Source organism: Pseudomyrmex gracilis, unplaced genomic scaffold, assembly GCF_002006095.1.
Source record: "Pseudomyrmex gracilis isolate BER0280 unplaced genomic scaffold, ASM200609v1 scaffold_83, whole genome shotgun sequence".
Taxonomy (NCBI): domain Eukaryota; kingdom Metazoa; phylum Arthropoda; class Insecta; order Hymenoptera; family Formicidae; genus Pseudomyrmex; species Pseudomyrmex gracilis.
The window spans coordinates 35,739-63,150 of record NW_018020667.1 but is presented as its reverse complement, the minus strand read 5'-3'; the positions used below and the strand labels follow the sequence as shown (position 1 = coordinate 63,150).

General features: G+C 32.3%; 2 protein-coding genes across 6 annotated transcripts; both read left to right on the top strand.

The window, feature by feature from the left end:
* Nucleotides 1–1,447: 1,447 nt before the first annotated feature.
* On the top strand, nt 1,448–20,962 carry LOC109855179 (aldehyde dehydrogenase, dimeric NADP-preferring). Of its 4 annotated transcripts, none has more exons than XM_020429088.1 (14): nt 1,448–1,530; nt 2,521–2,852; nt 5,956–6,055; nt 13,998–14,038; nt 14,172–14,315; nt 14,415–14,510; nt 14,658–14,879; nt 14,948–15,111; nt 15,364–15,594; nt 15,773–15,976; nt 16,620–16,732; nt 19,511–19,646; nt 19,748–19,907; nt 20,310–20,962. In XM_020429088.1, exons 2-14 carry the CDS (start codon nt 2,850–2,852, stop codon nt 20,331–20,333), a joined length of 1,638 nt encoding a protein of 545 aa, XP_020284677.1. In that variant the 5' UTR covers nt 1,448–1,530; nt 2,521–2,849; the 3' UTR covers nt 20,334–20,962. The 4 variants fall into 4 exon arrangements, with proteins under 4 accessions (XP_020284677.1, XP_020284676.1, XP_020284678.1 ...); XM_020429087.1 differs by lacking the exon at nt 16,620–16,732 and adding an exon at nt 18,357–18,472 and having other exon boundaries at nt 1,450–1,530; XM_020429089.1 differs by lacking the exons at nt 1,448–1,530; nt 2,521–2,852; nt 5,956–6,055; nt 16,620–16,732 and adding exons at nt 6,779–7,144; nt 18,357–18,472.
* A 1,765-nt stretch (nt 20,963–22,727) lies between these two features.
* LOC109855206 (WD repeat-containing protein 78) lies at nt 22,728–27,291 on the top strand. 2 transcript variants are annotated; one of them, XM_020429140.1, is made up of 5 exons: nt 22,728–23,941; nt 24,240–24,633; nt 25,193–25,762; nt 25,858–26,354; nt 26,444–26,553. In XM_020429140.1, exons 1-5 carry the CDS (start codon nt 23,481–23,483, stop codon nt 26,475–26,477), a joined length of 1,956 nt encoding a protein of 651 aa, XP_020284729.1. In that variant the 5' UTR covers nt 22,728–23,480; the 3' UTR covers nt 26,478–26,553. The 2 variants fall into 2 exon arrangements, with proteins under 2 accessions (XP_020284729.1, XP_020284728.1); XM_020429139.1 differs by having other exon boundaries at nt 25,858–27,291.
* The last annotated feature ends 121 nt before the right edge of the window (nt 27,292–27,412 follow it).

Genomic DNA, 27,412 nt, shown 5'->3' with positions numbered 1-27,412 from the left:
TGGTGGTCTAATTGGTTGAGTTGCTTACGACTTTGCAAATACGACTAAAATTTTTTCACGTGCAATAAGACCTTATCACGTCGAGTGCCGCGCCAATTTTACATGACTTGCCCACGGCGCCGGAATGACTTTTTGACTATGCGCTGCAAAAATTGTAAAATATTATCTACAACAAATAAGATAAACCACATTCTCACGTGTTATGCATTTATTGTACTGGGAGTCACCGGTGACTCTTGGTGACGCGCTGTAGTGCGTTTTTTCAATCTCATATATTTCACTTGTTGTTTACGAAAGTCAGGTGTCTCAATCGTTTCTTATTTCTCTCATTCTTTGATTGTTGAGTTTGTCCAACTATTATTAGTAATGATATCGGTTATATTTTTTAACGCTACATTAAGTTTTGCATTTTGTTTTTTATTTTTAATTTTTTAAATAGCTTTTAAAAGTAATATGCCGTCAAACAAAGATCGTGTTTCAAGTCATTAAATTTAACGACTTGTTTTTATCATCTCGTTTATAAACGCTGTTTATAAATATCGGATAGTGAGAAAAGTTTCATATCGCAACATACGCGTATAACGTGTACGATTTTGAATAAAACTATTTTTATATGTTTTATAGTGCATTAGTTTCTTTACATTTTTGTAATAACAATAATTTGAACAATAATTTTGAATAAAACTATTTTTATATGTTTTATAGTGCATTAGTTTTTTTACATTTTTGTAATAACAATAATAGTATTGAAAATTTTAGAAATATTGTCATTTATTTGAATTATGTATTTTTATATTAAGATTGACATCGCCAATCACCGATGATTCTCACGGTGGCACTCAGCGTGTTAATAGCAGAACGAAACAAAGCAAGCGATGTGTGATCGCAGCATCTTGCGATCAGCTGATTTTTACAAACTGAAAATACATGCTTGCAGAATCCGAACCATCGCGCACTTCCTACACGCTCTCATTGGATCATATGTATTAATTAATAACTCAATAACTATTGCGAATTTTGCAAAATGACTCGATTCAAATTGACCCGATCTATCTTCACACTTTGGCTTGGTTAAAAATTTTTAGTTAACATTTTTCAAACACACTGTATGTGTATGCGCACGAAACGACTATCATTTACCGCACGTTTGTGATACGTTCATTTGATCATGTAATCGATGACGTAGAATACAGGTTATTCTGCAATGGACGCGTTCCGCTTCCCGCATATGCGCGCATTTATCTATAGTTCACGTCACGTATACTACGTAATAGATCATGTGCGCATATGCATGAAACGGAACGTATTCTTAGAATAGTCCTAAGTCCCACTTGCCGTTCGCTCGTAAGCGTTACCTATCTTTGTTTAACTCTCGATAAGAAACAAGAATGAAATAATTCTACGACCGTTGCGAACGGCAAGTGGAACTTAGCCACTGTAGCAACTGTAGTTCGCAACATTTCGAAAGTGACATTGTGTTGTCTTCTTTCGATGTGAAAACCGCTTTTAGCGCCAACCGAGTTACACACAGTAAGTAAGGCATCGTTCTATCTTTTTTCCGCATATGAACAATAAAAGTGGATCAATTTATATTAATGTCCTATTAACCTTTACAAAAAATCGTAATAATTCTTTTAACAAAAGTGACCTAGACAAATCAGCTAGTGTTTGGTATATATTTGTCATTCATTTATACAGAAAGTGTCTTATCCATTGACTAAAAAAATATCTCATAAAAAAATTATCTCATCCTTTTTTTATATAAATGCAGTAATTTTACAATCTCGTACATATATAAGTGATAGAATGTAAAATATATACACAATCAAGAACAGGTTTTCTTGATTAATTTACGTAAGGTTTTAATGTATTTTTTACGCTGAGATCTTGTTAATTAGGATTTTTTTCAAGTTGTTTCATGTAAGACATATAATTTATAGAAATAGTTACATATATATGTCGAAAAAAATGGAAAATATAAAATTAAAAATATAAAATTACAAAACTAATTACATACAAAAATATAATTATAATATAGAAGTGAAAGTTTCGAATGTGCAGAATATTTTCATGCTTGATTTCTATCCGGCAAATTTCTATCGAGCAACATTATAAGCAATGTCACAATTTTCTTGCTCAACAATGTAACTGTTATATATCATCATGTGTTATCACACTTACATTGTTAAGTGCAACATTATAACATTGCATTACTTATACATTGCATTATTTATAATGTTATACAACATCGTAATGTTATTTGAGTTCACTGGCCTCCTTCGATATTTTTCCTTTTTACAAAAGCACAAAAACGAATTAACAAAACACTTGTTAACTTCTTGCACATTAAAATTTTTATTGTAGTAATATTCTGTTTTTTGAATAGATATTTTGTTAAAAATTTAAGTTATGTGTCTTCGAAATATGTCAAATGTCATTTATCCTATTTTTTTACATCCAAAAGTCTTCCATTTGTATTGTTTATATTTAGACATATCATGATAAAAATTATGGTTTCAGATTGTACAATATGTGAGAAAGGTCAACATTAAGTATTCATGACTACGATTCAAAGTCGAAGTTTCAAACAATTGTTAGTTCAGTGTGTGACTTGCTCGCGAGTCATTTAACAAAAAAAGATTGTGAAAATTGTATTTAAATACAGTCAGATTTTAGCTTTTAATAAATTTTGTAAATATCAAATAATACATTTTTAAAAAACAATATTTTCGAAATTACATGTCCCGCGCAACAGTTTTACGTTGTGCTGAATTATCTTCAATCTGCGATCACATACCAATGTAAGGAGTGTCATCGAGTCGAAAATATCTGAGGTACAAATTCCAAACATGGTAAGTGTTGGTTTTTTCAATAAGCAATATTGATTGTGGCAATGCGCATTCCTAGCTTTACTAACTACGAGACAACATTCCCAATACGAACTTCCGCCATTAGATATTCATTCGACGACACATAAAATTACGGACGTCTAATCGACAGTACCTACAATAATTTCATAAGTGTCACATACAGGATTTTCAGTTTATTACATAGTGATACTTAAAAAATCATGTTTTTTTATCTTGTTTTTTTACAGAAAAAAAAACTATTAGATGTCCGTTAGATGTCAACAGCTGTGTGCGATATATCTAATAAATATCTAATGAAATTTTTGTTTGTTTGTTTGTGAGTGTTGTTTACGGTCATCAAATATAAAAACCAAATATTCATAAGCACTATGAAAATTTTAAGTCACAGAATTCCTTGGCCAGAAAATTTGATAATTTTTCTGTTGTAAATATCACGCGGAACAAATCCGCGCGCGGTTGACTGATTGCGTCAAATGCTATTTCAAAAAAGCTGCTAAAGTAGTATCTCTTACGTTTCTTTTTAACTTTAAATTAAGTTATCCCGTGTAGATTTTTATGGAAAATTAAGTTAAAAGTCAAAAAACTAATTCTCATGTAAAATATTATACGTGCCACTTACGTTATAATAGATACTACTGAAAAATCCCATGTAAAATAACAAAAATGTGATACGTTAAAGAGAATTCCGCTATATATACGGAACATGATAAATGTCTTAAACCCTACATTTAAAAAAAAATCGAAAGTATTTCACTTAACTTTACTGTATTAAAAAGTAATCACAAAAAATTCTAGAGCTTTAAGAATTTCAGTTAAAAAAAAAAATAAAGATTTTAATTAACTTTCCTCTAAAATTTTTTTGGGTTTTGGAATTACACGTATAAATAGACATGATTACCTTCAGGAACTTTTACTTTCACAGACAGAATGTCAACGCGTGTAACGAAAAACAACGATGTAGTCGATCAACAGTTTTGCACTTATGGAAAAACGCCGCGTATATTGACTATTGCGCATCACTTTTATTTGCGCGGTAACGCATCCTGTTTGAAAAAAAAATTATTATTATTTATGTATGTGTATAAAAATATTACATAAAACACGTTTGTCCGCGCATAATTTCCTGGTAACAGAGACGAGTAAAAACTCCAGTAAAACTGAAATTACTGGTAATATACATACATAATTGGTAATATACATACATACTTCCGTTTTTTTCTTCTGTTTCTCTCTGTAATAACAAATCTTGTTTGGCTTGTTAATGTTTGCGTAGATGCAGAATGCATTCCGATGTATATTCACTGCCAAAACTAAAACTCTATTATTCACTTTATACGCGTACTATGGATTTTCAGTATTGGCAGTAAACATCGCAGCCATAATTAAACACGATACTTGCGGTCACTGTTTCTCTCTTTCTGGTCTTTTTGGTTTGGTATTATTACTGGTAGTACTGTGAAAGTCTGATACATATGTCATAGATTTTTAAATATCATTAATCGAACAAAGGTTGTATCGACAAAATATTTACATTACAAATAAGATTCGAAAAATTTTAAATTCGTTCTTAACATACAATTCAGCCATTAACGTGGTACGTTACATCTACTTAATCTTTTGATTGGTGTATTATCATGAGAAAACTCATTGACATGCCGGAAGTGAGTTAAAATTATTATTAAAACTATTATTGAACACAGTGCTCTTATACATATATATGTATAGTCTTCTTATAATTTAAATTTTTAATTCAACATCGAGGTCGCAAACACTTTTATTAATATGAATTAACCAAAAGTATTACGCTGTTATCCCTAAGGTAATTAATTCTTAAATAACCAATCATAAAAATCACTAATCAATGATGTAATAAAAATTTAAAGTTTAATTAATTTAAAGGTCCTCCCAACCAAATAAATTTTAAATTTCTTGTAAATTCAATAAACAAAGTAAAATTTATAAAATTCTATAGGATCTTCTCGTCCCATACCTAGATTTCAGCATTTTTACTGAAAATTTAATGTATAAAAAAATAACTAAATAAAGTCTAAGTCTCATCAACTCATTCAATCCCAGCCCCCAATAATATACATATATATGTATATATATATGTATAGACAAAATAAATATTCTTTTGATCACATCAGGTATTAAAATTTTTGTAAAACTTAACTTGTTTTACAAACAATTCAAAAGATAATTTTTTTTTAAGTTGTTTTATTAAAGACTCGAATGTTGAAAAAATAAGAGAAATAGAAATGTAAATACATATCTGTAAACGTAGATCTCTATAGAATTGACAATGAGAGTGAGATAATTTTCATAAATCCTCATATAAATTCAATATAATAAAAAAATAGATACATAATTTAATATTATTGTATATGTTTTAAAATTATACATCCTAATAAATATTCACAGGCATAATTAAAAATTTTAATTTGTTGGACTTTATTATCACATTTCTAATAAAAATTTCTGTCCTACGAGAGAGAGAGAGAAAGAGAGAGAGAGAGAGAGAGAGAGAAAAGTTAAATAGAAATGTTATGAAATATATATATATATATATTATTTTATGAAATATACATAACAAATATACATGTGGCATATAGGAAATCATTGCGAACTTACACTCTCAATAAGGAAGTGAAATAGCACGCAATAAAGAAACTTGCAGATCTCGATTTTCCACTTTCTACTTCGTTTGCAGTAGAATAAGGATACGCGAGTATGTTCTTACATTGAAGAACACGTTTGCAGTATTAACAGTAACTCTCATCAGAAAATACGCAGTAGCCTCACGCGACGATACTGTATATCAATATAAATAATTGTAAGACGATTGAATAAGTTTTAAAGCACATCACACACATACACAATGTGCAAAACTAATTACTCCCGCTATAATTTTTCTAAATTTTAATATTAATAAATTAATATTTATAAACAATATCTATATATAACAATATCTATATATTTTCTTCACGAGCTTTACTTAGATAATTAAATGTTATGTAATTTAAAAAAATTTTTTAATGACTCTTTTATGTTTTTAATGGTATCTTAATGTGTGTTTTATTTTTAGTGTGAAGTAAAATTAGATATTCCGTCCGATGACATGGCGGACGAATCCGATGTTTGTCGTATCGATTTAGAGACAGCTGTTATAAATCATTCTGAATCATGTAAGTATATTGTTTGATATACTGATTAAGAAACATTAGTTTTTTTTATTCTTTTCAACCTTAAAATATAAAAATTTCTTAGCTATCTATACAGCATTTAGTAGTAACTATTTGTAGCATTTGATACCTTGATATTTATACCGAGGCAATCAAAATTTTTTTGCCAAGGTCAACATATAAATATGTTCCTTGAAGAAAAAGGTAAACTAGTCTGCGAGATAGATAAATAAGAAACTTGTTATTTAAAAAAAAATAACAAGGTATGCGTGACGTGTACCCGACAGGCGGCAACTGATGAGTAATATTTTATACAAATGGCAAATTCGACCTTATTATAGCTTTCACTTTTAAGATCAAACTTTAAGATCAAACTGTTTATCGATTCAAAGTTTCAAGCAGGAATTTAAGGGGCTCTCACAAATGATGATATGATACATATACGGTAAAATTCAACATCATTACGGTAAATTACAAGAAGTATTGAAATTTGAGAAGAAGAGTTTGTTCACAAGATGCAAAACTCCCGGATAACGATGTGGAAAATTAAAATTCGAAACGATTACACGTAAAATCGGTTTGCGAAAAGTACAATCCGAAGCTTCATATTAGAGAGTGGTAAATTTGAGAGACACTGACTTAAATTATCCCTGCCATCCATATAAGTACGTACTTCACGCGGTAACTTTGCTTTAGATTGGATGCACCATTCAGTCTCACATCGAATTCAGACTCGAGAGAACGCCAGTGCGACTTAAAGGGCAAGAGTATTGTCGTTGCTTTAAATTTGCACTAGTTTTTATATATATATATATAATTAGCTTCTTTTATAAAAAGCAGTGAAATATTCAAAATCGTTTTCGAAAAAATTTACTTGATCGTGGATCGTCACGCAATTGGATTAATCATTTATCGCGTGTGCAATTACACTTTTGACTGTATTTTACATTCGTGTACAAAATTATTCAAAAGTACTAGAGAGATATCATCGTTACAAGAGAAAGAGAAAGATGTCGAGCACACCTGTGAAAATGTCTAATGTAAACGGTATACAAGTACACGTGCAACCAATGCAAAATCCTCGTTACAACGGTATGGCGATGTTTTCCATATTATTATTTAGAAACAATTTTTATATTCGAGTGTGAGTTCACGGAGCGTGATTCAAACTTGGTTTTTGTCGCTCGAAGTCGCTCGTAAATAGAGGCAATGAACTCGATGCGAAGCCGCATACTCGTATGTATCATATACGAAGTTTGCATCACAAGTTTGGATACTGTGAAAACTTGGCCGAAACTAGTTATAATATATCATGTCACATCCGATTCGAACAGATGAATCACATATATGAATCAATGCTTTTTGTCTTTTCTTGTTGGAAAAAACACCGGGAATTTATCTTCGAAAATAATGTAACCGCCGAACTTTTAACGCGCGCAGCATATACGACGCCACGAATCGCGTCGTTATTTCTCGACGCAGAACTTGTTTGGCAACTACGCACAGCTCCGTAAAAAAACAACTTTGAACTACGTTCCGTAGGGACTGTATTTGCGTTTTCTGAATGTAATTAATTACATGCACACATATATAAAAATAGAATATGTCGTACGATATAACGTATCGTTCGAGTTTTAATGGCCAATTTATAACGGCACGGAATCGGAAAACACAAATGTTATATTAATTATCATTACATTAGATGCACAATAGTTACAATAGAAATAAAAGGAGAATAATAAATTTCAAAATGTGTTATTCGTTTCTATATTTCTGAAATAATACTTTCTCAAATAATAAATTTCGAAATTGTGTTATTACCATATTATATTTGTGTACATATTTATTTAGCCGTTTGTTTTTATTGAAGAAACATTTTGAACATCTATATATTTTGGCACGGATGATTTTAATAATTAATTACGATGGATCAATTGAACTTGATTTTTCTGCCCGATGAACGTAGACAAAAGTTTCAACGATAAGAAAATTGCAACGAATTATTTTATTTTTGTGAACGTTTTGATTAATATTTTATTTTACTCAGCCAACCTCCCACCTCCTAGCTACTCATTGTCACTGAAAATCGTTAAAATAAAATATTGATCGAAACGTTCGAAATAATTTGTTAGTTACAATTTTCTTATTGTCGATATCTTTACTCACGTACACCGGTGATCATTATCAATTAATCTATCATAGTTCAAATTAATACAGTTAAATATTGATTTGATTACGTGTAAGTTTCTCGCTATCAGTTGATATTGATTTTTTTTGAAAATCACGTAATTTTACATACGACTACAGGATCTGCGATCCGAAATTTATTGTATTGAAAATCTACAATATATGTCGCGTGAACTATATGACGGTGAATAACGGAACGCGCAAGAGTCGAGCCCTCGTCACTTCTCACGCTCTCATGTTAACCAATGCTTCATTAACTAATTAATATCTCAATAACTATTGCGAATTTTGCAAAATTGTACACGACTCTTCTGTTCAGATTGACTCATTTTGTCTTCGCAGTTCGGCTATGTTAAAAAGTCGCAGACATCTTGTATGTACAGTTATCGTTTTAATGTAGGTTTTTCTCAATAACACACACACACACACACACAAAATGAATATTTGATATCAATTGGTATTATATGGTATATTGAGGTCAATAGTTGAAATCACTCGTGAAAATGTCAATAATAGATAAAAAGAGCTAATACGAGCAACAATATATACTGGATATTTAAAGATGATTTAATAATAATCCGATCAGAGACGTTTTGGTCCTTTGGATCAAATCTTTTTTCAGTGAATAACTGAATAGAGATTTTTTAAATAAAAGAGTTCACAATTATAAACATTATTTATCAACAGACTTTGGTTTAAAAAAATAATTCCGCAATTATAAAAAAACAAATTAAATTACATCTTATCAGGTTATAATAAAATATATATCTGCACGTTAGCACAAGATGAACAAATTTAATTTGGGTTTGTCAACCATTAAAATCGAATAAAGAAAAAAACAACTAAAAATTGGAACTCAAATATAACGCAAATAACAATGAATTGACCGTTTACAAAGGCTGTTTATATTGACTCTAATTTAAACTCTTTACTAATCAGAAGAAAACAACCGATTTCAAATTTAGTAAAACTCGATCGTATTGATTAATATAAAATCTTAATATATAAATCCTAATTCAATCTCAATTTTTAATCCGTTAATTTTTTAATCTTGGAATTGAATCAGAATTTGATCGGAGTTGTTGTTCGGTCGAAAACACACCCGAAATGCGTACGTTCCTGCAACGTTCCAGCAATCGACATGTATATAACAGGTAGCGATCTCTAGCGGCAGTTCCAAAGGATGCTGACACTTCACAGCTGATTGTGAAGCTGGCTCTTCTATTTTATTTGACGCGTAATAGTTAGTGGCCGTAAAATCTAATATATGCGCATCAAATTATCAGCAGAATAAAGTTCATTGTTGTGTGATATACGTGATACTCTCATTAGTTATACCACTTCTTCCGCTGTGGCGGCCGCTTTACCTTGTATTCCCTACTACTTTTTCGGAATGACGGAGTGACTAAAGATTAACGTGTTCAGGTCTTCATATGCACGCTACAAAGGAACTCGTACATTTCACACGTTATTCGGCCATCACGCAGAGACTTTCGTTACATTGTCGTTTCCCGTCAACTTGGTTGGCTTGAGACAACCGGAGAACTATGGGTGAGACTTTTGTAAATTCGCAATGTCACCGATATTGTTTTTTTTTTTTTTTTTACATGCTATTGTGGCTGTGTCATTTATCTTATAACAATTAACCGATTGTGAACTTCCGATATTTCACGTCACGTACAGATTTCTTGTCCCAAATGAAATATTCATAAAGGACCGAATTTAGTATTTTATTTTGTTTATCATTAACACGCTGAAAATGCCACGTGGATCATCGACCCTACGGCACTTGTCACCTAAACAAGTCGCGGCGCTCAACAATAGTTTCGCGTTAGGATGTGCCGAATTTCGCGTCATCGCGTTTCGTATCATCATTATTTACATTCAATAGACTACATTTTTGAGAGTAATAAACTTTCAATTTGTGATTTTGGTTTTGTTTGCATGACCGGGAAACAAAGCAAAAACGTTGAACTCGAAATATTTGCATGTGCTTATACTATGGATCTGTTTTACACAACATGTTTCGCACATGAAAGAAAAATCTGAGTTATTTCACGAAAAGTTTCGTTTCTACGCACTTTTCGTCACTTGTTTTTTTACATTCACTTTTCGCGGACAGAGGGTCTCCCAGACCCACTCAAAAATTGCGCATTTCCAGCAAAAATTAGTTTTTTTAAACGCTTATATTTTCGAAACTAATAGAGATCTTTTTAATTTATTTTTTTATCGACGCAGAATTATTTAAATTTTCAATTAAAAAAACTGAAAAAACATTTATTTATAGCGGGCATTTTAAAGTCAATTTTAAAGTCGCGTGAGTCTTATAGATTCAGTTTTTGTCTGGATCCAAGCTAATTATCATTTTTTAAGTCCGTCTACGAACGATTACTTATGAGCTTCTCTTAATTTGTTATTTCAGACTGTTAAATGTTAAACATTAAATTAATGTATAATTTGAAAACAATGTTGTGATGTGTGTTTATTTTTTTGCGAGTCGCTCGATTATAAGTCAAAAACCAAAGAATAAATACAAAGGTCAGTTGTTTTATCACTTCTTCGATTACGATAGGCATTCACAACACAGATAGTTATATCTAAGATCGTCTCTCTCTTAAATCTCTCAAGTTCATTTTCAGATCTTCAAAAACATATTCATATCATATAGAGATATTGTTTTTTGTCTCAAAATATCCGTAAAGAGATGTGCCAAATTTCGTATCGTCATTAAATATTTGCACAAAGTTACGTGCCGAATTTTCACATTTCATATCATCATGAAATACTTGCGCTAGATCACATGTCGAAATTCGTATTATCATAGTGTATAATAAAATATCTGCGCAAAAGAAAAAAATACGAACTGGTAGTTATCGACAAGTATGTACAGAATTATTCGACTAGATTAATTTGATTAGAGATATGTACATCTATATGGAAATTGTTATATGATTCTAGTCTTGAACGGCACAAATATGTAAATTTTTATTATGCTATTTACATTTTAACACATCAATGTATTTTAACGTCGATATATTTTGTATATCGGTCCCGTTTAAAAAACTCCGCTAGAAACTTTATCTTCGACCTTAATGAATAAATAATATAAATGTTACGATAATAAAATGAATAAATAATAGAAAAGTAAAATCTATGTAATTTTTTTTCTTTTTTTTTGCTAAAAATTACTCTGTAGATTTTAAATTATACGCACATTTATTTTTGGTACAAAAAAAAGAAAAAAGTTTTCGACGACTTTTAACAATTTGTTTGCTCTTGAATATCGGTGGCTTCTTGTACAACAAAATGATTAATTTTTAATATGACAAATTACGTGATAAAAACTTTATGACGTCTTACTTCTGATTACCAACGACTGCTATGAATATTTAGAATGAGTATCTTTATCTATTATGTAATTAATCCGAAAGAGAGGTTTTTTAATAAACTGATTGGAGCGTATGGTCTGCTTGTCGCTATTACGTATTACAAGAACAAACGTACAGGATGTCTGAAACTTTTTAACTGAAGGTAGAAATCAATCTTAACAGAGAAGTCGTATTCAGTTTTCGCAAACTTCGCAGCTCTATAATTATTAAGACGTTAATTAATATGAAAATCAGTTGATCAGTAAAATTGTTGCGCCACGCTGGACGCTGATGCGTTATTTTCCGTCTCTCGTTGCTAGATGTACAAAGTAAACAAGTATTCTTTACAACTATACAAGTATTGTGTAATCAAGTTATTTTTTACAACTGAAGATCGGTATTACTTATTAATTTACATATTAATTAATCAATATCTTAATCCTTTGTGGACAGACCACATCAAAAATGACAGCTAGTTAGACAGGTTGGGTCTGTGAGACCCACGCGACTTATATAATCGAATATTTCCGCGAACAATTGATATTTTTTAAATTTTGTTTTTTAATCGGAAGTTTAAACGATTCTTTGTCGATAAAAACATTACATTTCGTGTTTCACAGATTTTCAATAGACTCATTGGCGTTAGAACATAAAATTCTCATATTTCACGTTGCAATCGGTTATTAAAACGTTCGTTTGAGGCTCAGAAGAGTTTGCGGTATACGCAATCTAGGAAGCACGCAATGATTTTCCTCACAATCTAGAAATAGATGTCTATCGGAATTAAAGTCCACTTCCGCATACGGAATGACGATCTGAAACTGATTTTCTTTACTTAGAGTTACTTTACTTGCTAGTAGTAAACAATGTAAAATTGCATAGTCACTCTAAGTTTGCGTCATGTATAATACGAATGTTGTTATTACGCTTAGAAACTGCGCAGTAGAAACATGTAAAATTGCTAATATTACGTGTAATCCGACTTGTGCTTAGATGACTCGTCTGCTAGAATCCGAGCAACTTGGAAAATAGCGTCGAGTGTATTTGTTCTGATCTGGTTTTTTGATGATAACTCGAAGGCTATTGGCTTTATGTAAGAAAATCAATTTCGAATTACACTCTATGACATTGAATCTTTCGTGCTTATAAATGTCTAGCAGTTGGTCTTGTTTATTCGCACATTGTGTTATTTACAAATAAAGATATTCACACATTCATGTATCAGAGAGAGAGAGTGAAAGATAAAAAAAACTGCTAGTTTTGTAATACTAAGACGTTAATGTGATGTGAGAAGATTAAGTCGTTTTTTCTCGTTAAGATATGTATCGATTGTGCTTTTCTAACTTAAAATGCAAATAGTTCCGCGGATAATTACTGTATGAAAATTTTTTCTAATATACATAATTAAACAGTCTTAAGAAAAACAGTATTTGCATGTGTTCGTAATTGAAATTAAAAAAAAAAACAAAGTTATATGACGAAACGATCTCGATAGCTGTCGAGACTCTGTGAAATGATTGACAGTGACATCAAAACTGTAGCAGATCTGTCAAACGTGGATTTGGCAGCAAATTGGCAGCAGAAACCAAGCAGATCTCAAGAAAACTTAATAGCGATTAAACTACTATGACTCTGGAAAGATCTGCTCGCAAAATTTTTCGATAATGTTAATTAGTCTTGTTTGTTAAAACAAAGTCTGTTGAAAACGAAAAAAAAAAACCGTTCAACAAGTACGCACTCCATTCTGAATAACTCGTGAGGATGATGTCATGCGATAAAAAATATATTTATTTGTTGTCAAAACTAGCATATTTGAGTTATTACACATTTACGTTCAAACAAGAAAAAAAAAGATTAAAAATCGCTGCTTTAAACATATGGTTGTTTTGTTGACAGTTTGAATTATTGTTGAGTTACCACTTACAGCGAAAAAATAAAATAAATTATGAAATAGAAAACTTACAATATTATTTAGAAAGTGATATTGTCAGTATTTAATATTACAATTAAATAAAGACTTAATATATTCGAGTGTGTAATATATTCTGATAGTTTTTAAGCACGGTATATGTCAGTTTTATTCGTCGATATTCCGTGAAAAATGTCAGAGCAGTAGCTCGCGAGTAATGAAGATGTTGAGGCCTGAGATTTTAAATTATAATAATTACGTTTAGTAATTAAGTATGTCTCTAATTATTGTTTAATAATTAAGTTATAATAATTATGTTTAACTTACGTAACATACATTTCAATATTTTTTATGTTAAAAAAGAGGAATGTTAGTTATACGTTATAAAACTATTTTATATGTCGTGAAAAGTGGAATATTTATTCACTGTTTTTATAGATAATTTTTATAGATAATTGTATCTGTACGCTATCTGTTTCAGCGCAAGCAAATGGCAAACCAGCTCTTATAAATTATGCAGACGTAAGTAATTGAATAAGGCAATTCATTGTTTTGTTTTTACAAGCTATTTAAAGCGATCAAAGTTTATTCCAATTTAGAGAGAGAAAATAAATAATATACTAATGTAACATGTTACTTGTATAAATTATTACAGGTAGTTCAACAGTTGCGGGATGCATTTAATACTGGGAAAACAAGATCACTAGAATGGAGAATTACACAATTGAAGCAACTAAAACGCATGATAAACGAGACCGCCACGGAAATCACGATAGCGCTGGCGTCAGATTTACGCAAAGTATAAATCATTTATATAAGATAAATATTTGAGTTATATGTACACGTAATGCAATGAGTACGAGTTGTATTTATTAATAATTTTTACAATTGTTTACAGTCCAAATTTGAAGCGTACGCAACCGAAATTGATTTTGCAATTAACGAAATAGACAATATGCTCGACAATATTAAACAGTGGGCAGCGCCACTAGAGGTAAATATGTCATTTGGATGTAACTAATTTCAATATTTATAAGAAGATAATCATTTCGTTCTTCGTGAATAAATACATAAATTTCTGAATAGAATTTATGTATTTATTCACGAGAACTATAAAAAAGTTAAATACGATATTTTTTAGCCACATAAGGAATTGGCAAACTTTTTCGACTCGGTGAAAATTTATAAGGATCCCTACGGAGTTGTTCTTATCATTGGTACATGGAATTATCCTCTTCAATTGACCATAGTACCACTTATAGGCGCTATTGCAGGTGGAAATTGCGCAATTTTGAAGCCATCGGAGATAGCACCGGCTACAATGAAATATTTGGCCGACACTATTCCGAAATATTTGGACACGGTATGTGGATACATACACATACATTATCAAAACGATTGGTCTTAATTCTCTTGTGTTTTATAACACAGGAATGTGTCCGCGTCGTAGTGGGAGGAGTTTCGCAAACAACAGAGCTACTCAAGGAAAGATTCGATTATATTTTTTACACTGGATCTACAGGAGTTGGAAAAATTATACGAGAAGCTTCCAATAAATATCTTACACCTGTTACACTAGAGCTGGGTGGTAAGAGGTAATATTAAAAATATAATATATTTAATATTAAAAATATAATATATTTTTAATATAATACAAAATATAATTTAATAATATTAAATATAATGTTTATTTTTATTTTTATATATTTTTAAAAATCGACAAAAATTAATTTAGAAATATACAAAGTGCAATTTTGGTATTTTAAATTTGTATTTTGAAAATTTCTTTAAATGTAGAATTCTGTATACTATCTATTTTAAGATTTCTAAGCAATATAAATTTGCAGCCCGGTATATTTAGACAACACAGTAGATATGACACTGGCAGCAAAACGCATTCTTTGGGGCAAATGTCTCAATGCCGGTCAAACTTGCATCGCACCCGATTACGTTTTGTGCACGCGTGAAGTGCAAAACAAATTTGTTCAGGAAGCTGAAAAGATTCTGAAGGAGTGGTACGGCGAAAATTTACAAGAAAGTCCCGATTTCGTTCGCATAGTAACGGAAAAGCATTATCAGTAAGTTTTCTACACAAAAACAGTTTTTAATAATTGCTGTAACGCCAACAATAATTTAATTACTTTTTTTAATTGTTATCACACACACACACGAGAGAGTGAGAGTGAGAGAGAGAGAGAGAGAGAGAAAGAGAAAGAATTTGACAAGTTAAATGAAACAATCGTTTTCTGCTCGTAGGCGACTTGTTACTTTTTTGAATGGCAATAATGGCAAGATAGCGATCGGTGGCATTACCAATCCTACGGAAAAGTTTATTTCTCCCACAATATTGCTTGATATCAAACCGACAGATCCCGTCATGCAAGAAGAAATATTTGGACCAATACTGCCTCTAGTAACTGTTAATAATGCTTACGAAGCAATCGAATTCATCAACAGCCGGTATGTTATTTTTTATTGTTATTTTTTAATTTGTTTTCTTCTTACAACAAAGGCGCTTAAGAATTCATCGTTGATTCTTTCGATTTATCTCGATGTTTATTGTTGCCGCTTTTCCGCGGCGCTGATTAATTTTCTATTGGCTGTTTGTGTTGCAACTTTGACAGCTCATCAGGATTACGTGGTTATATTTGTTATGGTTCGCGGATGAAATAGTTTTAAAAAATGGTGTGAAAATGATTGACGTGATTCGGAAAAAATCAACAAGTTGCACAACGAGACGTCATCACTTGTTATATAACTATTTCTCAAAATCTATTACAGTTTCAAAAATCTGATTAAATCAAATGATAATTTTTCAACCATTGTGCAACTTGTTAGAAAGATTCAAAATAGATTTCTTTTTTTATTCTAGTTTAGATATGTTTTCTTCTAATCAGATTTGATTTTTATATAATAGTTGTCATTCATCGAACATTAACTCTTTCATTATCTCAGACGAATGAAATTGTATGTTCCACATTAAACGATGCAATAGAAAATTATGCATGGGAAATATGTTCTTATCTATTGTTTCATGTCTTATATCTTTATAATTTTTGATTGAAAAAAAACATGCATGAAATAATTAGTTTTTCACACGTAGTGAAAGTCCACTCGTACTATACATATTTTCCGAGAACAAGAAGGTGCAAGAATTATTTCTCCAGATCCGCTGTGGATCAACGTGTATCAACGACACGATATTGCAATATAGCGGTGAGTTCCGATTGTAGGAAGACACCAAAATACCTTTATTCTAACGAGAATTTATTTTAAAGAAAGATAGGTGTCGGGGCTTTCTTCAATTATCTCTTACTTAAATATTGGGTAAGTGGAACAGTTTTGATGAATTTCGCGGGATAGAAAAACGAATTAAATAATTATTTATTAAAAACGATTTATTCATTCTATCAAGTGATCCCTATTGATTTCTGTTATTTTTTGCTGTACTTGATAGAACGAAGAAATCTTTTCCTCTGTTTTACTATCACGAAATTCATTACAACTGTTGCACTTATCCAATATGTCTGTAAAAACCTCTTGGTGTTTGAAAAGATTCATTTCTTTTATCACAGTTTTCTAGAAAATTATTTTTTTTGGACATTAGCTTTTCTGTAAGTTCTTCCGAATGTTTTTTGTTTTCTTATAATTTTTAACGTATTTTTATTCAGTAATATATATATATATATGTGTACATATATTACACATGTATATATTCCATATATGTTTATATACGTATATATGTAAATATTACTGAATAAATAAGAATTTTTTTTATATATTGGAAAAAAATATTGAAAAGCGTGTTTCAATGTTGCTCTTAAAAGAAAATACTTCATGATTAATTAAAATTTACACAAAACAAGCAGATCTTTTTATGTAAATAAAGTAATAACTGTAAATATATTGCATGTTTATTATTGTCTGTTGGTTTCTTGCTTTAGACGATTGAAAGGAGCTGTATCTATATGTAACATCTCTTTTCCATGACGTAAGATAGATTTCTACATCATGTAAATATGTATATATGATTTCTATTATCTATTATTTTTCCAGGTTATGTACATATATATATATATATATAAAATCATACATCAGACCACTTTATCACATTTTATTATGCGCAAATTGTAAAACAAAAAAGAAACCTCACTACAATAGAACTCTGGTAATTTCGAGCGTCACAATTTCGACTTCTCCTTTAGGGGCGAGCTAATAGATTCTCTTATTAGTGATTTTTTCCCAATTTCCGAGTGACTGCGCTAATCGTAGAACGTGCGTCTATCTCTAGGAGTTTACAAGAATGAGAAATATATTTTTTTTGTTACTAATCGATCGCCAACTAGAAGGGGAAAAAATCTTTTCAAATTCTAAGAAGAATCGTTACTATGCGCTCGAAATTACTGAAGTTCTACTGTATTCTATACTATACATTATATTTAATACATTTAAAAGTGGTGATAGTTAGATGTATGTAATATGTATGTAATAGTTCTTACTGATACGCAATCAGTGTATCAGTGATTCTGAAAAGCTATCTATAGACAATCCTACTTGTTTATTATAATTGCTACTAATACACAATACAGTAAATATGTACATATGTAGTATCAACTTTATTGAATTTTATGAAACATAACAATTTAAATACTTGATATATATATTTGATGACAGACACAAGATACACATGTATTTCACAGATATGATGTGTACATTTTAATATGTAAATACTCATATAAAATTCGCAATAAAACCATGTACATACATTGCAACAGACATACATACCTCATAAAAAGATTGAAGAAACGGATGATTCTTACGTTAATTATTTAACATGCAGGGAGAAGCCGTTATCATTGTATATATTTAGTCTGAACAAAGAAGCTATATCGGTGATTCTTGATAATACATCTAGCGGCGGTGTTCTTGTGAATGATACAATAATGCATCTAGCAGGTATTTTCTTAATGGTTTATGGATAATAAGTTATACAAAACACTTTTTAATCACTTCTGCTATGTTTAAAAAATATGCTCCCGCTTTTTTAAACATTAACTGCGTGGAATGCTTACTGGAGTCTTTTAACTTTGTGTTTGTTTTTTCTCGTGCAAAAACAGTGAGAAAATGATGGTAAAAACGCTAAGAGGCAATTTGTGTATGTGTGTGTAAAGAAATTAATACACTCTTTACCGTCAATTAAGTAACATAATAACAAAGTTAAGTTACAACAGTTAAGTAACATAATAACAAAGAATATTAGAGTTTCTTTATAGCTAGAAATAGGAACTATAAACTAGAAAATATATATAGATTTTAGTTATCAAGATTTTACCATACGATGTATGTGCAAAATATATTTTTAACATGTGACTTAACACACATAGGAAATTCAAATTGAATAACAATATTATTAATAACTGTAATAGTGAATTCTAAAATTTATGCTAGAATGCTATTTTGTATTACATACTTACTTGTATTGTTACCCATTTAAACCTTCTAATAAAATTTAAAAAATCTCAATGCAAAAAAGACACCTTAGTCAAGAGTTAAATCCGCATCTTTCGTTTTCTGTGTGCATTAAGATTTTTTAAATTTCATTGAAGGATTAAATGGATAATTTGTGTGTGTGTGTGTGTGTGTGTGTATGATGCAAAGTAGCATCCTATATGAATTTTAGAATTGTTATTTAATTCGAATTTTCTACGTGTATTAATTTACATACTTAAAATATATATGTTAAAAACATATATTTTGCACGTACCTCCAACGTATGATTGTAAAATCCTATTTCTTAATTTAAGTTTGTATTTAATAAAGTTGTGTAATATAGTTTATAGTTTTTATTTGTACTTAAATAATATACAAAGAACTAACTAGAGATGTAAAATAATATAAACTAATAGATGTAAAAAAATATAAATATATATGTCTGCGCAATTAAGTTAATATTAAAATTAGTTCACAAACTTTTATTGCGTAATATGTTTGTAGTTGATAGTCTACCCTTTGGAGGAGTTGGATATTCTGGTATGGGAGCTTACCATGGAAAATACACATTCGATACATTTGTACACGAGAAAAGTGTTTTAATACGTGATTACAATAAAATCGCAGAAATGCTTAGCAAGTAAGTGTAAACATCTGGTTTTTTAACTTTTAAAATTATATATATGTGTGTGTGTGTATGTATTTTGGTACTACTGGTGTTTTGTAATTTCAATTTTTCAGAAACCGTTTCCCACCTTACTCTGATGCCAAGTTGAAGATGATTAAATTATTGGTCAGAAAACGACCTATACTTGGTCTATTCCGTAACAAATATTTTATCTACACACTTATATTCGGTCTTGGAGTGCTAACGACAATCGGATTTACTACTTTACTAAAGGTAAAGAAATAAAATACACTTAAATCGCTTACAATCGCAATTTGTCATATTATTTGTGTGTAAATTAGATTTATTTTATATAGATTAATACATATCAATTCATTATATATAAAATTGATATTTTTTAAATAAAATGATGGTCTTGGGAAAAAAATTACTTATGTAATATCATTACATATAGAGACTTATTTTGTATGTCCGTGAGTGTGAAGTGAATCGCACACATGTTAGGAAATTTATTCCCTGTCTAGAAATAAACTCTAAAAAAACCAAACAAAAAAACAATATAAGCGGTCACTACTGTATTTGAAATTTATTTCATATTTTTTTTTTTTTTTTTGCAATCACTTATTATTCATGGAAGAAAAAAAGGTTACATGTAGCTTACACGTATTGTTGCAGGAATTTAATCACCAGGAGGACTAATTTTACAATAATTACCGTGCAATGCCTGATAAATGTCTCACAATGCATTCGTATCGTGCATTTATATGCATACACTTTTTATAGTTAATTTTATAGTCACACTAGTTAAATAATAATCGTTTTTTGGGCTCTATAATTTTATATAAATACACACACGCGTGTTTTCTTTGGTTATACTTTTATATTTTACGGCTCATGTTTTCTTTCATTTACTTTTCGTAATGTAAACGCGAGTTTGTTTTTTTTTAATATACTTATGCGTTATGTATGTAAGTTTTTTTGTTGGTACATGCGAGATATGATACAAAAGCTTCATGTAAGTAGAATTGCAACGCATAATTAAAATTTCCTGAGATTATTGAGAAAAAAATTTTAATGTCAAGGTTCACAGAGAAGAGCATTAATAAGCTTTGAATTATAAGTCTCTAAAGTTTGTGCGCTCACGTACGCTAACATGTAAGCAATGTAAGCAGCAAAACTATTGTTGCGCAGATACCTATATATCGCGTACGAAGTCTTAATGAAAATATTGTGGAAAAGAGACAAATATGTGATATATAATATTAAGATGACCATAGTTTTTGTCGCCAATTTTCGCTCTACTTTTAACAAGCAAAAAAAAAAAAAAAGAGACAAAGACATTTAGACTCAGAAAAATTAGAGCTATTATATTTCTATTTTGTTATCGCACGTAGGCAAAGATACAAAGAGTTTATATACAACTTACACATAATATCAACTTCATTTTGAGAACTTTTCAAAGTTTTGAATTGTTCTTTTCTTTTTTTGTGTCGACAAGTATTAAACGTCTTAACACAATTTTCGTCGCAGTTTGACTTTGTCATTAATATTTTTTTTTAGAGATAGTTTCCACGTTTAACTGCATTTTTTTTTCAATTTGGAACATATCGAGTTAAAAATGGATCAACACCGGAAAAATAATAATCGGGACGGGGAATAAAAACATCGGAACTACCTATCCCGATAAAATAGATACGGATGGTCATCTTAATAATATGCGAGCTGATATTTCTATCAAATCTCTGCGTAAATCAAAGAATTATATATACATATATATGATTAATTTTTATATTTTTTACACTTTTAATTGTTTATCATTGTCTAAATCCGAAAATAGTAAATGAGAAATAAAGATATTTATATGTGGTCATAAATATATATATTTTTGTTATGAAAAATGCTATACGCGCGCACATGGAAAATACATCGGTAATGTAATATTTCTTGTGCAGTTTCAACTATCTTAGATTTGTTTTATTTCCTGCACTGGCTGCACTAGTTCACTATTTCTTTTTTTTATTTTTTTATATTAGAAGAAAAAAGATAGACTGTGAATTAGTGCAACCAGAGCAGGGAAATTAAAACGAACCTCTTGATAAATTATCATATAGAACAAAGATAGATCGACGCTCAAAGCGCGTAAGCGTCCAAAGCAAACGCATCCTCAATGCAGCCATGACTGCATTCAAAAGCAGAGAGAAGACAGAGAGCGGTCAGGGCCATATGAAAAACTGTAATACCTAGTTTTTCCGCTATGTGAACCAGCTCTATGCAGAGATGCCAGATCGGAGACTCAGTAAGCATGCAACAGCAAGTGGAGGGGATACGCACACAGGCGACAGCCGTGTCCGTGTGGTTGGCCAACCATTGGCCGAAGCGCCGAGCGCACACGGACACGGCTGTCGCGTGTGTGCGTATCCCCTCCACTTGCTGTTGCATGCTTACTGAGTCTCCGATCTGGCATCTCTGGCTCTATGTCCATGGGTGGTGAACAATGGCAACTACAGCAATGTCTACGAACGACTTGTCAGTGCGTGCGCTCAGAGATGCCAGTTCGTGGACTTAGTAAGCATTCAGCATCAAGTGGAGGGGATACGCACACAGGCGACAACCGTGTCCGTGTGCGCTCGGCGCTTCGGCCAATGGTTGGCCAACCACACGGACACGGCTGTCGCCTGTGTGCGTATCCCCTCCACTTGATGCTGAATGCTTACTAAGTCCACGAACTGGCATCTCTGCGTGCGCTATGTCCAAACGTGGACATGGTTCTATGTTCACAGCGGTTCTATTCTGTTCCGATCCTAAAAACTTCAGTCCACGTTATGATCGGTTAGGTTAGGGTTCACATCATGATCGGTTAGGTTATGTTTACATTCTGGTCGGCTAGAAACACTAGGTCACACTGTGAACCTAACCCTAACCCTAACATAACCTCTAAACCTAAACTAACAAGTCAGACTGTGAACTTAATCAGTCAAGAGGTCTGTTCTTTTTCCATACTTTGGCTGCACTAATTCACAGTCTATCTTTTTTTATCTATATTAAAAGGAAAAAGATAGACTGTAAACTAGTGCAGCCAAAGTATGGAAAAAGAAAAGACCTAAGATGTGAACCTAACCTAACCTAACCTAACCTAACCTAACCTAACCTAACCTAACCAATCAAGATGTGAACGTAATCCTAATCCTAATCGGTCATGATGTGAACCGATCCAGATATGAGCTTGACCAGTTACTATGTGAATTCACGCTTGAACGTAGCATGCACCGACAAGTCGCTCGTGAACTATGCTGTAGTTGCAAATGTGCACCACCCATGGACATAGCGCTGGCTTACATGGCGGAAAAGCTATTACAGTTTTTCATATGGCTTTTGCCGCTCTTAATTGTCAGTCTTCTCTCTGTCAAAAGTGACATTTTTTAAGTTGGTAGTGCGGCACACAGTGACTTAGGGTTTATCTTTTACATGCGACGGCACTGCATTTGAATTTGAATTAACTCCGTACATAGCACTCGCCCGCTCGAAGAGAGATCGCAAGACCAACGCAATATTTAAAAAAGAGAAAAAAGTTTGTTATAAAAAAAAATTAATTTTTTAAATTGTTTATATGTGCATCTTGAATGATTGGGTGACGAACAGAAGCAAGAGAAAAAATTTGTTCGCGTAACGCGGTACTCCATTTGCGTAAGCACATACCTATTCTCTTTCCATTTCTCTTCACACTGCGAAATCGATTAAGCATCTCCATGGAATCGCGGAAATAGTCGGGTTTTTTTGGAAAGCGCGGCACGCATTCCAAAAGCAGTGCCGCTTCAATGTCTCTGTGAATTGTCGAATATTCGTAGAATGAGAATCGGCGATTTCGAATCGCCGCAAAGAGCATCGTCCGCAATTCCCAGTGCTGCTTCGTCGACAATAAAACTTAACACGTTAGGACGGGGTCGCAAGATTGGATACGAACGGAACGTTGCCTCGGCTCTTCTTCAGCAACGACAGGCTCTTCGTGTAATTCGCGACAATGTCGACGTCACGCCGAAACCGCTGGTTCACACAGCGTTCAGTACCATTGATGAGGGTCAGCTGACCGCCTTCGAAACTATTGAGCTCCAGACAGGAAGCGTATCCCAACTGATGGCATCTTCTTCGAGGATCAGCGGCAGTCTCAAGACTAGTTCTTCCGCTTTTCTCAAGTCCTCTTCGATGCCGACTGATGATTTTCAGTTAGAGAGTCTACTTTCAACGCAGCTTTGCAAGCTCAGTGAGGAAGATGATGAAGATGAAGAGCCACCGGCATTTTTTCTGCCTAGGTAACGATTCGTGTTATTTCTATTGGTTCAAAATGACTCGCAAAAAATTGTCTTTAAATATCGAGTGTTTTTGGAAGAAAAATGAAAAGAAATCTATCAAGTTGGCACGTACAAAATATCAAAAAATTTCTTTAATTAAAGTCCATTTATATTCCATAAATAACAAGATAAGCAAAGAGGCGAACATTGTTTTAAAAAGCTATGAATTCTTTTTTTCTAGATCAGTTACACCAAAATAATTTTGTATAATATTATTATAATAATGAAAATAATAACAGCCGCTATTGTACTGTCGCAGCGATGACATGACGACGTTCGCAACCCGCCCGGAAAAGGTGACGATCATCTTGAGAGAAACGCAGACGTTCTTCATTTTTGAAATGCCACAGCTGACTGAGGATCTGCGATCAACCGAAGGACAGGCTGTTCAACGAGAAAATGAGAATTACGAATACGTAACGGTAGGGCCGGGTTCCACTCGGAAGCTACTAGATGTCGAAACGCAAACAATACGCGTACTGACTAAATCGCGTGGCACCTTCTTGGGTGTTAGGCCCCGCAAAAGTCGGGGTGTGTTTGTAAACAACTGGACAATGCATGACACTTACGCGGCGCCAGAATTGATGATAGAGAAGGATGGACGTATGATTGTGCATTCGAGGGAATCAATGGATCGAATGCGGCAAGCGCAAGTAAGCGTTTTTGAATGACATTCACTTCTATAAATAAATTTTACTTATTATAAACTTTATTAAGTTCTTGACAGTTTGAGAAATAACATGTCTATGTTATTTCTTTTAAATAAAGATTTCTTCTCTCTTTTTCTCTCTTCTCTGTTGTTTTTTTATTACAATATATAAAATTTTACTTATTATAAACTTTATTAACATAGACATGTTATTTCTCAAACTGATTTATACTCATATATTTATCGCTAAAAAGTTCTTGCGTTTTAAGTTCTTGACAGTTTGAGAAATAACATAGACATGTTATATTTGACATGTCTATGTTATTTCTCAAACTGTCAAGAACTTAAAACGCAAGAACTTTTTAGCGATAAATATATGAGTATAAATCAGTTTGAGAAATAACATGTCTATGTTAATAAAGTTTATAATAAGTAAAATTTTATATATTGTAATAAAAAAAACAACAGAGAAGAGAGAAAAAGAGAGAAGAAATCTTTATTTAAAAGAAATTTTTTATTTCTCTAAGAAGAACACTTTATATCATTATGTATTTTGGTGACAGGAACTGTGGTACAAACTTCCCGATTCCGAAGCGGTTCTCGATCCGAGCCCCGAGGAGCAACTATCCCGCATTTATCGCGAGTCACGTTTTCTGGACGCGGCATGCGTGATGGAGCGTATACTTGCGAACAACGTATTTGTGGCGGCACAGAAGCGCTTTACTGGTTTGACCAAGCGCGATCCGTACGCTTTAGATCTGGAGTTTAATTATCGTCTGGATTTGCTGTGGACGTACACGTGCGAAGCGGCGCGCGATCGTTCCGTGGCTGCGTTCCGTTGGAGCCCGTTGAACGCGAACGTTCTCGCCGTTGCTTACGGCGCCAAAACTGGATCTGACAGAACTAACGGACTGTTGCTAATCTGGTGCGCCAAGAATCCTAGCCAGCCCGATCGTACATACACCTTCGACAGTCCGCTGTCCGATATCAATTGGAGCAAAGAGCGACCTAATCTTTTGGCAGTTGGTTTTTACAACGGGAATGTGAAAGTTATCGATGTCAGGGCTAAGGAAGTAAACGTTATTAGACAGAGTTGCAGGGAAACGTCGATCGCTAGTTCGCCGCAGTGGCAGGTGTGTGCGCGAACGCAAAAAATTCTTATTCGCAATAATTGAATATTTTGTGTTGGCATCACACTATTAATATTTTCTTATATTTTAATCGATAGGTGCAGTGGTGGGTTGGCGATGAGCAATTTGACTACCAAGAGCAAATATACACCAGCGACCAGGATGGTCGGGTGTATTGCTATCGTTTCGGCGAGGATTTGCTCGCCACGGAAATCATGCGCTTGTACAGAGTTGAAGGTAAATTGGCCGGAATATCTAGAACTGACCACTGCGTGACCTACGACGTGCTCATCAGTCGTCAACCGGGCGCTCTCGTTCTCCGAAGACATCCTACCAGTAGCAACATCTATTTCGTCGGCTCCGACGAGGGTTGCATTTATCGATGTTCCACGAATTATTTGTATCATTATATAGATTGTTTCCTGGCACACAACGGTCCGGTTTATTCTTTAGAATTTTCGCCCTTTTGCCAAAAATTGTACCTAACTTGCGGCGCTGATTGGTGTACCAGAATCTGGGCCGAAGGTGTCACCGAGCCGCTTATCACCTTATCGACGGCAATGGCGTGCGTGAGGAACGCTTGCTGGAGTCCTACGTATTCTACTATCATTGCTAGCATTATTAATGACCAGATATGCATGTGGGATATTCGTAGAAAAACGCATGTACCGACTTCTATAACAGTTTCGAGAAACGGGGCAAGATTGGTCGCCGCTGACTTCACGACAAATGGAGATCAACTGATAGTTGCGGACGCCGAAGGTGTTGTTTACGTCTATAATCTCGAGGGCATACCGTTTCCACCTTACGATCAAACAAAAGTATTGATTGAATCCGTTCACAAGGCATTGATAACAAAACCAGAGCTTCTAAGAAAACTGAAGAAGCTTGGGCCACCATTTTGAGTTGATTTCCTAAATAATATTCAATATAAAATAATAATTACAATTATAAAACAAATTGAGTATGTACGTATGTACTGGCAATTTGAAAACTTCTGTTTAGAAGAAAAGAAAAAGAGAGACCATATCTATAGATATTCATATAATTAATAAAAGTCAAGTTTTGGTTTTATTAGCAATTGGTTCAATACTAATTTTATATTACGCAGGTTAATGGCCAGCGATACTAAAACTTTGAGAAGTTCAGAAATTACATGGAACCAAACATGAAATGCTCGTACACAGTAAAAAAACTCGTAGTAAAATATAATAATTATTTACGAGAGATCGTAACTCTTGGTCTTCTTCAAAATAAAAAAATGTTCACAACTAGAAGAATGTCAGAATTAAATGTAGTCAAGAAAAAACTAAGAAATCACATTTAACAATAATAATATAAAAGAAACCGACAACATCTCTTAATTTTAACAAGATGTTGTGTTCAATTGTATTTAAATTTACAAAATTCTACCATAACTTTCACATCGAGAGTTTTTTGAAAACTTTATCCAAAGTCACACTGATATCATCCGTGCATAGATTTTTTTAAATCCTACTCTTTAATTGTTTTTCAAGATTAAATATTTTTAGAACGTCTATATTTGCATTATAAATAAATTTTTGCATAAGATATAACTAAACTATTACAATTATAAAAGTAGATGGAAAACGAACCAATGAAGTGTCCTGTGCGAAGGACGCCATATTGTTG